Source organism: Nicotiana tomentosiformis, chromosome 11, assembly GCF_000390325.3.
Source record: "Nicotiana tomentosiformis chromosome 11, ASM39032v3, whole genome shotgun sequence".
NCBI classification, from domain to species: Eukaryota; Viridiplantae; Streptophyta; class Magnoliopsida; order Solanales; family Solanaceae; genus Nicotiana; species Nicotiana tomentosiformis.
Window position 1 is genome coordinate 102,001,977 of NC_090822.1, and position 11,409 is coordinate 102,013,385.

The window sequence follows — 11,409 nt, forward strand, 5'->3', positions numbered from 1 at the left end:
AACACTACAAGTGAAGTTAAATTAAAAGAGGCCATCCAAATTAAAAAACTTGCTGAAATTTTTTGTCCCGATCCGTTATTATTGTATATTATTTGAGATCGCTGGAAAGTAGAAACCTATAAGGTTCAAATTCTAGATCCGTCTCTGCATAAAATATATGACTGAGCGTACTTCATTTAGCCTTATAATTTGCAAGTAATAAAAGTAAAGCAAATTTTTTTTACTTTAAAGTAGATATTGCTCTACAATGTTATGACGTCTATAACATAGAGTGCATTGATGATGGCGGATCGAGGAAAAGAACTAGCTCACTTCGACGGTGGAAAGCTTCTAAAGAAATAGCGTATATGACATCTTAGGTAAAACCCATATCGAAAGAACGAAAAATGAATTGTTATATAAGATAAAGCAGAAGTTCATAGGTAACACAAACCAATGGATAAATTTGGGGTTAGTTTTAGTCATCCAATTTATTATTTATTTTACAAAAGTCACTTACCTATTTTTCATCACTTAAAAGTCACTCAATTTTATTTTTGTAACTTAAAAGTCATTCTAGTTCAAAACCTATAAAATATCCAATAAAAAATATGACATGGCATTATATTTAATTAAAAAATCTAACAATAATGCCACATAAGCTTAAATAGACCATATCTAAGTTAGACTCATTTCTTCCTCAGCCAATTTCGGTTGGTTTTGTGAATATTAGTTTTAATTTATTTTATATGAAAAACCGACTGATTTCGGTCGGTTTTAAAAAAATAAATTTCGCAGGATTCTAAAATAATTTCCCGCATTTTTGCGCCAAAAAAATTCACCGAAATCGGTCGGTATCATAAAAATATATATATATATATATATATTTTGGAAAACCGACCGACCGACCGCGGTCGGTTTTGGCCATATTTTTAGTAGTGAACTTCTACTATGTAATTTCATTGTGGGTATTTCTTACCAATATTTTGACTTTAATGGAATAGTAATTTGTGAAAATAAGTTCTTATTAGCTTGTTGTTCTTGTTTGTTAGTGGTACATTTATATGCTATGTGAGATTGAAGTCGGTCGGTTTTCCAAAATACTTTATTTTTTAATTTTGTTTTACAAACCAACCGACTTCGGTCGGGTTTTTTTTGGCGCAAAAATGTGAAAAACTATCTTAGAATCCCGCAAAATTTATTTTTTAAGAAACCGACCGAAATCGATCGGTTTTCATATAAAATAAATTAAAACTAATATTCAAAAACCGACCGAAATCGGGCTAAGGAAAAAATAGGTCTAACTTAGATATGGTCTATTTAAGATTATGTGGCATTATTATTAGATTTTTTAATTAAATGTAATGTCATGTCATATTTTTTACTGAATATTTTATAAGTTTTGAACTAGATTGACTTTCAAGTTACAAAGGTAAAGTTGAGTGACTTTTAAGTGATGAAAAATAGATAAGTGACTTTTGTGAAATAAATGATAAGTTGGATGACCATGAGTGAAATTAACCCGATAAATTTGTGAAGTTTGTTGTGTGTTTTTTGTGGGTCACTGTAAGGCTGTCCAACGGGACGGGCTGTCCAACGGGACGAGACGTCCCGTCCCGTATAATTCTAAACGGGATGGGCCCATGTTAAACGGGACACGGGATGGGACGGGATGTCCATTTCGTCCCGTTTGTCCCGTCCAGTTTCGTCCCGCCCCGTCCCGCCTGTCCCGTCCCGTTTCGGGTCCTATTTTTTTTTATGCATTGTATACAAGAAACTTATAATCCTGCTTTTCAAGGTTTTCCTAAGACCAGAGTTAGAAATAATGTTTTTAAATTTCAAATCGAAAAATCTTCAGTATATTCATTTTGTATTTTTTCACTTAGATTGTAAAGTATCTATCACATATGATATAGGTCGTAGTCCTAATGGTTGTGATTATTTAACTGTTACATGTCATTGGGTTGATCATCACTCGAACATGCAAAAACGTATTATTGGTTATAAATTTGTTGATTCAAAACACACTCGAACATATATTGCAACTACTGTTCTACAAATTGTTGATTTTTATGGACTAATTGATAAAGTTTTAACTATCACCTTAGATAAAGCTTTTGCTAAGTGCTAACACAACTGCAGCAACTAGCTTAATGAAATGATTGTAAAATTAATCCAACTTATGCATCGGCCATTAATGAAATGATTGCAAAATTTAAAAAGTATATTTTTCATATTCCCCAAGTTTATTTAATTTCTATTATACTTAACTCATCTTTAAAATTAAGAGGTGCAAATGGACTTGTTCATAAAATTTATGAGACTTTAGCAATTCAAGAAAATGAACAACCATCTCTCGAAGACTGCCAAGCTAACATATATTCTTATGTTTGATCAATGTTTGATAAATATAAATCTATGTAAACAACAAGTGGTGAAACTAGAGAAGAAGAAGAATACAATGAGATACTTAACACTAGGAGTTATGACGGCATGGAACTCATGGAACATCAATCAACATTGCCAATTCCAGAACAATGTCCGAGAGAAATTATAGATAAGTTACAACAAAGTTATATAGGAGCTTACAAATATTAGTATGATAATTTGTAATTGGCTACTAAGAGGCTTAGTTCAAACAGAACCCTTCCTAGAAGGTGGCTGCGTAGATTAGGTGTTCTTCAAAAGAATTATATTTGTACGTGCGATTTGAAAGTTCTATTAATTAAATAAAAGGCTATAAGCGTTAAATTTTTTTTTATGAATTGTCTTACACTCTTACTTAGTTACTTAATGGCTTGAAATTATATTAAATAAATTGTAACTCTATTATAAATTTATAATTACTAGAATATTTCATTACAAGTCTTTTGTTTTAATATTTTATAATTCTTTACTTACTTTCCTAATTTTTATTTAATTTTTAAGTTTATTAAATAAGTCAAAAAACTAGTTGTTGCAAACTTTAAAAACTTAGTCATTGTCAAAAGAATAGCCGTTGTCAAACTCAATGCTTAAATATATATTTTTTAAAACAGCACTTAAAGCCCGCGAACCCGTCCCGTCCCGTTCCGTCCCATCCCGTTTGTTAGCGGGACGGGATGGGCCTATCGTCCCGTCCCGTATCGTCCCGTTTGTTAGCAGGACGGGATGGGCCTACCGTTTCGTCCCGTCCCGCCACTGTCCCGGCTAAATATTGTCCCGTGCCGTCTCGTCCCGTTAATTTTGTCCCGTCTCGTCCCGTCCCGTTCCGTTGGACAATCATAGTTCATTGTGATATATTTGCAATCATCAAGTTTACGATCAACAAGATCAATGATACTAAGCTTATTTTAAGAAAACACTTATCAATGTTTGCAACAAATCAAATAATTTAACCTTAAGAGTTACAAATAAAAATTGAAAATACATATTACTTAATTAAGTTGAAATTTAAAATGTAATATAAAAAATAGGTCTTGTATTCATTTATTTGATTTGATGCAAATAAATCTTATCCTAGTCGTATCAATAATGATGAATGCATATAGGTTAAAATAGAAATTGAAAAATACTCAAATCCAAATATACATGTAAATATTGGTACTGTTTTGGGATAATGATTTTTTCTATGAATAGAGAGTTGAGTAGATCAGACCTAATGGTAAAATTGGTAACCTTCACGTTACATTATTTTTCCAGCTACTTTCATCTCAAAATTTTAGCTAATATTATATACATCACCGTCAACCGACAAAAAGATCCCCTGCCCCAAAAGAAAAATACTCACACACCAAAATCAAAGGAGAAGTTTGTGAACCAAAATCAAAGGAGAAGTTTGTGATGGCTAAACAACTAAGATTGGGGCAAATAACTATCATAAGCTACTTGGCGTTGACTGAGTTGGTTGGGTGAATGATTTTTTACGTGAGAGATCTGAGATCGATTACCCTTCACCAGCAGCTTTCTCAGTCAGAGTTCGCCGCATCGGATTTGTCTACTATGATTCACATCTCCGATATAATTTGCGAGTTATTATACAATGAACAATTTACCCAGTGCACACCCAAAGGGTAGCGGCAACGGATTTCTCTGAAATTTTTCCAAAAACAATTACATCATATTCCATTGCCTTCGTGTCAATCCAAGAGTCAATCATTTAGTTTTCCAGTTTGTTTCTCACATGAATCTTGCTCTAATTTGACAACTCTTCAACTTCTTATTACAACTTTTATGTGACTAAAATAAGTGTTCTCTTTTTATTTTTGCTTTTTACAATACTTATATTATGTTTTCTTTGAGACCAAGGTGCAAAAATCAAGATATGCTATCTATGGGGCATATGCAATAATTGACCAATTAAACACATTGTATAGTTAGAGTAGCTCTACAGCTCATTTGCCATAGATCTATATTATGGAATTCCATATTTGGTTATTGGGCATTGGGTTGTTTTTCTCATCTAAGAATATTCTTTTCAAATTGTATCATGTATATCTGTGAAAATAATGATTATTGATTTATTGGCATTGATATATTTGCAAGAATGAAAAGAGGAAAAAAAATGAAAATGAGATATATTACTATAATTTACTAAGTGTAAGATCAAGTCATAATCTTAACATATTGAAAATGAGATATATTACTATAATTTTCTAAGTGTAAGATCAAGTGATAATCTTAACATATCAAATTTTCGTGTCCCGATTTATCATAGAGAATTTAGTGAAAATTTATGTAAAACAACAAGTACAAGATCAGGTCATGATCTTAACATCAAAATTTTATGTTCCGATTTATCATATAGAATCTAGTGAAAAATAATGTAAAACGACAAGTATAACGGATATATTAACTCGTTTAAATACAATTTACAGCTACTTGAAATACTTATCGTTTAAACAATCATCACGAACTTAACGGTAAAAAATGTTCAAATACATCAATTAATTGTAACAATCGCCTTGTCTTAAGCTTGACCAAATTGTAATTGATAAAATTTGCTAATAATAGAAAGTTAAATTGCGCCATAATTGGAGCTTAGAATAGTGAAAAAGTTTCCTTTTATTTCTTCAATTTAGAACAGTGATCCAATTGCGCCATAATTGGATCTTGAATTGTTATGTTCCATTGGGTTCTTTTAGTAATTAAAAACAATATATGGCAAATCCACTTGTTAAAAGAAAGAAAAAAGGAAAAAATGTAGAGAGGATTATTTTGAGATAGAAAAGTCCAAATTAAGTCCAAAAACTGACTATAAAACTCCCCCAACTCTCTCTCTATCAATTACTCACTACACACTCACACTCTCTACACTATTCCACTTCTCCTCTTCGCCTCCTTTGTTTCTCTACAATGATACAATACTGCTCTGTTTTATAAATCGAACAGAGCAGTATTACATTATCAGTATAATTTAATCTGTTTATCGAGGTTTTTTTTTCTGTATTTGAAAAAATGGCGGAATCAACTTTTCAGGCGACTGCTTCTGATATAGCAGGGCAAATAGGGATGATGTGGGAAGTGTTAAAGGCGCCATTGTTAGTGCCATTGTTGAGGGCAGCTGTGTACATTTGTTTAGTAATGGAGTTAATGCTTTTTATTGAGAGGCTTTATATGGGAATAGTAATTATTATTGTTAAGCTTTTCATGAAAAAACCAGATAAAAGGTATAAATGGGAACCAATGGCTGATGATGATTTGGAAATTGGTAGTGCTGATTTTCCTAAGGTTCTTGTTCAAATCCCCATGTTTAATGAAAGAGAGGTAACTTAATTCATCATTTTGTATGTGTTTCATTTCTCGATTAGCTTAAAAATAAGTAGAAATTTGTTTAATTTGTTTGTTGTTGAAATCCTGGTGGCTTGTTTGTTTTAGGTGTATAAGATCTCTATTGGAGCTGCGTGTAACCTTTCTTGGCCGTCGGATCGTCTCGTGATTCAAGTTCTTGATGATTCTACTGATCCTATCATTAAGGTAATCCAAACAGTCCTTTAAAACTGCATTTCCAATGTAATTATGTAAGCATCTTTTTTTTTTTTACAATTTAAATCATAATCATTGCGAAATACAAGCAACAATGCACATGGTACTACATTTAACAGTGTACTTATCGAAAAATATTTTTTAATCACAGCTTTTTTAAGAAAATGCTTGGATTTCAAGTTTGATACCTTGATCATTGTAATGTAATCCTTATATAAGATCTGGAGTTTTGACCTTTACTTAATGTTTACACTTCTTCCTATATATTCCAACCCTCTAATTTCTTACAACTGTTGAATTTTGGCATTTCTTTTGTAAAGCATTTAATTGAGAATATCGATCTTTTATGACACATTATTCACCTACCAAAACCGACATTATTTCTCCTAAATGTCTCCTTACACTAGATATATAACTCATTTAATAATGATTATTATTGATTTATTTTTCCTTAATTGAACATTTATTATTATGATAGGATATGGTTGAGACAGAATGCCTAAGGTGGGCAAGCAAAGGACTTAACATAACGTACCAAATAAGAGAATCCCGCGGTGGTTACAAAGCTGGAGCTCTTAAAGAAGGATTAAAGCATAATTATGTCAAAGATTGCGAGTACGTCGTAATTTTCGACGCCGATTTCCGACCCGAACCCGATTTTCTCCGTCGATCCATCCCGTTTCTTGTACATAACCGGGAAATCGCCCTCGTTCAAGGTCGATGGCGATTTGGTAAGACTTGAATCCATCTTCTAATTACCGTTAATTGCATTTAAGCTGATTTCGACTAACTTGAAATTGAGATATTGTTGTTCATTAACTACATTTTGTTGTTGCTATAGGAAAGTGTCGGTGGTCCTAGTTCAGTGTCACTGTTGCTAATTTAAGTAGTGCACGTTTAAGCATATGTATTTTAAGACGCTAAATTTAAAAAAAAAAGTGTAAATTATACTGTTACTATATTTCGTGGAAAGATTTGCTGCATATTTTCTGTGGGTCCAATTAATACTCCATTAGTCACGGGAGTTGGGATGACGTTTATAGCTAACTTTCTCCATTGACATACCGTACATCACGGGCTTAGACCATAACAAATTCACATATACAATTTTAATTGCTTTTAATCGCAAATTATTTGATATTTGTTCTAGTAATGGTCGAGGTAAAAAAAAAAAAAAGATAAGGACATAATTAGTTATGATGAAATTAATACTGGAATTGTATGTTCCATAGTTTATATTATGAATTGAAGTTTTGGAGTAACGGTCAATTTATTTCTATATGACCTGTCGCGAGTTTAAATCATGGAATTAGTTATTAATGTTTATATCGGGATAGATTGTTTACATCATGCCCTCGAAATACGTTCCTTCCTGACCCTGGGTAATTGCCCGATATTTTATGTATCGGACTACCCTTTGTAGCTTACATGATGATGATTTGTAGTACCAAGCGAGGACCCCATGATTCCTAATAGTGCTTTATATGCATGTTCAGCATTATATGCATGTTCACCAAAATTAAGGTTTTTGCATTTAAGAAGCCTAAATACTAAAATGAAATAAGAAAATACTAGTTTAATGAAGCATCCTTATCGGTGGCGAAATCAGCAGTGGTGTAATGACGTTATTATCCTGTCCGTTTGTCGAAGTCTCCCGGAGTTAGCGGCGAGGAATTGCTAGATAACCGGGGTAGGTTTGTCATTTTGTTGAACAACGTGGACGAAATCGGATTTTACTTGCGTAACGGTCAACAGTGAGGTGAGATAGTAGGAGGGGTAGATTCGTCATTTAAAGTGGCTCCACGTGCAAATATGCTCTGCTCAGAGCCTCAGGGTCCACTTCGTGGACTCCCACTGTGTCAGTTCCACGTGGCTTTTCAGTTCCCTTACTCCACTGCTCTCACCGACACTTTATTTGCTGTTTACAGCCCTCTCTTTTTTCTCTCTTTTTTTTTTTAATTCGTTTGTAGTAAGATTTTACTCCCTTTTATTTATGCATCAAGTTTTTTTTGGGAAAAATATATATATAGTTCGAGTCCAAAGTAACAAGTTTAATTAGACATGCGGAGCCTGTCTTTTACCTTCCTAATTGAAATAATTAGCGATTAAGATGTTATAATTAGAATTATAGTGGACTGTCGAAGCTCAATAACTTTGTAAATGCTCTGCTTAGTTATGTTAACAAAAGGACTGAGCTTATTGTTTAATTTTATGGCTATTGCAGTGAATGCAAATGAGTGTTTATTGACAAGAATGCAAGAGATGTCACTAGATTACCATTTTACAGTGGAGCAAGAAGTGGGCTCATCTACTCATGCATTCTTTGGTTTCAATGGTGAGATGAAAAAGAATTACTACTATTACTTTATTGGCTTTTAAAATTACCTTATGATATTTCACAGTTGGCAATACTATTCTACCTACTGAATTTAATAACAAAAGTGAGTTGGGTAAATTAATTAAACTCATTTGCAGCTGTAGCAAGAATCAAGCTGATACCCACATGCTTCACTTCCATCTATAGTTAATAAATGACCCCCTTATTAATTGAAACATAGCAGTAGTCACACATGTTCTAATGCCAAGTAATTATGACCAATTGAATTGGAAACTGTTCCTTTTTTTTTTTTTAACTATAAGAAGCTAAAATTCATTTCTATTTGTTTTAATAAGAAAATTAATCATGAGTACCTGTATCTGTCAGAATTTTTAAATATGAATATTCTTGAATAGCTTTAGATAACTCTAATCAAGCTAGCATTCAAGGGTGTAGCCTAATTATTGATGAATTGAAATCAAAGTTATGGGAAAATATGGTTTAATACCGAGAAGAGGTAAAAAAAAAAAAAATACAAGGTGTTTTTTTCCATCGGTGCACATCTTGGTGGGCGGAGTTAATGAAACAATTGAGGTGCGCAAAAGTGGCCATTACACTATCGTTATAAAAACATTAATCAAAATCTAGCCTTAAGTATCTTAATTTGACACATTATGTAATGCATTTGTTCATTAGGCAAATGTGTAACCAGAAAATATTCAATATTTTACAGGGACTGGTGGGATATGGAGAATAGCAGCAATTAATGAAGCTGGTGGATGGAAGGACAGAACAACTGTTGAGGATATGGACCTTGCTGTTAGAGCTAGTCTTAAGGGCTGGAAGTTTGTTTACCTTGGTGACCTCCAGGTATTTGATAAAATTCCTCACTGGACCACAATGCTTGAAAACTTTCTAGTTTGAGGGAATAATCTGAATAAACTCCTTTGTGTTTTCTTTGGTTTTTTACTCTAGGTGAAAAGTGAACTCCCCAGTACATTCAAAGCCTTCCGTTTTCAGCAACATCGTTGGTCTTGTGGCCCTGCCAATTTGTTCAGGAAAATGGTGATGGAGATTGTTAGGAACAAGGTCAGTAAGTTGTCTGTCTAATATAGTATTACATTTAATATGAAACAAAGGAACATGACTAAGATAAGAACAATCTTTTTTTGTCTTCTGTTTGCAGAGAGTGAATTTTTGGAAGAAGTTTTATGTTATCTACAGCTTCTTTTTCGTCCGGAAGATCATAGCTCACATGGTTACATTTTTCTTCTTCTGTGTTGTCCTTCCATTGACCCTTTTGGTTCCTGAAGTTGAAGTCCCACTATGGGGTGCCATTTACATCCCTTGTATCATCACCACTCTCAACTCTGTCGGAACTCCAAGGTCTACTATTAACATCATATCCTAACAAGTTGTCCCTTTTCTCCCCCAACTCTGCCACAATGTTCTAATATGCTCATGGGATTTGCAGGTCAATTCATTTACTGTTCTATTGGATTCTCTTCGAGAACGTGATGGCTTTCCACCGAACCAAGGCTACATTCATTGGTTTGCTCGAGGCAAAGAGGGCTAACGAATGGGTTGTGACTGAGAAACTAGGTGATACTCTCAAGAACAAAGAAAAGTCTAAACCAGCCAAGAAAGCTCGAGGACCTCTATTTGGAGACAGGTGAGAAAACTCCACTCCTTAATACCACTAAATGGTTGTAATATGTCATCTCGTTACAGCGGGGTTCAGAATGAATGTGATCTTATTATATGTTTACATTTTCGATAGCCCCCTTTAAATCTGCCTCTATCTTAACAGTCAATTTGTTATAATTTGTACAGGATTCTTCCACAAGAATTGGGATTTGCAGTGTTCCTTTTCTTCTGTGGTTTATATGATGTTCTTTATGGGAAGCGAGTGTACTTTATCTATGTGTTCCTGCAAGTCATTACCTTTACCATTGCCGGATTTGGCTATGTTGGCACTATAGTCCCCTCTTAGCGGCAGCAGCAGCAGCTTTTCCACTACTGGCAAGAGTTTTATCGCCAGCAATTGTTTATTTTCGTCTACACAGAAATATTAGTTATATGAAGTACTTTCCCTGCAACCATTTGGATGGTAAATTCAAGAAAATCATCCATCTTTGGGCAGAAAACTCGGGACGACGACAACTTAAAATGGATCAGTTGTTAAAGGTGCAACGGATGCTGAAGCAGAAAATAGCAGACGGATTAGCCAATAGATAGATTATATTTTTTACTTGTTAGAGTGCATTTTAGTTGTGTGACATTATATTTCTTTCGCTTGTAAGTCATTTTTGCTTATTGTATCTCTCTGCTTACCTGAGAGAGTGGAATAACCTCAAGATATGGCAAAAGGGGCCAACTTTGTAATCAGATTTTTTTTTGTTATTCTAGTCTAAATTCTTTACTTTTGGTCATGGGTGTATTATCAAGACTCTTTCAATATATAGGAGTTAGCGATTCAATGAACTTTAGAGTCTCAGTGATTTACTGTTTTTTCTCTTTGGTTGAAGTCCTTTGTTAGGACTTAAACAGTTTATTTGTCTTTTATTTGTTGTGAGATAAGAAACGTATATAAAGTGTTTGAGCTCTATTCGATCTTTTTGTCACTCTCCTTTAATTTTCTGGTTTTCAGTTTATAGTAGCGAGTCATCTACTCTAGATATTAACGTATGAAATACACTCAAGTGAAATAATTGAGTTAGAAGCAGAGTTTCTATATATGTTTAGACAATGGAAATTTATTAGGCATTGTTAAAGAAATATGACAATAAATGTATTCTTGGTCATTTTCCAAGAAATCTTTGGTGATGGTTACTATTACTACTACTATATTAATTTATTAGATTTCCTACTTTTGAGACCCTTGAATTATTGCTGATATTGTGGTATAGTGGCAAATACGCAAGGTACTTTATTAGATAAGCAACAAGAGTTTAAACAAATTCAGCATTATTCCACCTTTCAAGAAAAGAGATCACAGCTATAAAAACGTTTCTAATTGGTTACCTTTTGCTCTTACCAATGAAAAAGAAGAGGATTAGCGCACCTTTCACCTTTCTTCTTAGTAACACTAGACTAGATATTACTCACAGAAATTGGGTACTCAGACAAAGGATATTATTAGCAATTTG

The 11,409-nt window shown here is 33.4% G+C and overlaps 1 protein-coding gene across 1 annotated transcript; it reads left to right on the forward strand.

Annotated features, from left to right (window-relative positions):
• The first annotated feature begins 5,243 nt into the window (after nucleotides 1–5,243).
• Nucleotides 5,244–10,682, forward strand: LOC104088072 (glucomannan 4-beta-mannosyltransferase 2-like). Its single transcript, XM_009592688.4, has 9 exons — nucleotides 5,244–5,724; nucleotides 5,836–5,934; nucleotides 6,422–6,674; nucleotides 8,168–8,278; nucleotides 8,994–9,130; nucleotides 9,236–9,349; nucleotides 9,447–9,646; nucleotides 9,735–9,932; nucleotides 10,094–10,682. The coding sequence occupies exons 1-9, from the start codon at nucleotides 5,416–5,418 to the stop codon at nucleotides 10,251–10,253; spliced, it is 1,581 nt and encodes a 526-aa protein (XP_009590983.1). The 5' UTR covers nucleotides 5,244–5,415; the 3' UTR covers nucleotides 10,254–10,682.
• Nucleotides 10,683–11,409: the final 727 nt, after the last annotated feature.

What these genes read in the sequence shown, in the direction of transcription:
- LOC104088072 (XM_009592688.4), top strand. Translation starts at nt 5,416, where the DNA reads ATGGCGGAATCAACTTTTCAGGCGACTGCTTCTGATATAGCAGGGCAA. An exon ending in CCATGTTTAATGAAAGAGAG is followed by an intron (nt 5,725 to 5,835) that starts GTAACTTAATTC and finishes TGTTTGTTTTAG; the next exon opens with GTGTATAAGATCTCTATTGG. An exon ending in TGCATTCTTTGGTTTCAATG is followed by an intron (nt 8,279 to 8,993) that starts GTGAGATGAAAA and finishes AATATTTTACAG; the next exon opens with GGACTGGTGGGATATGGAGA.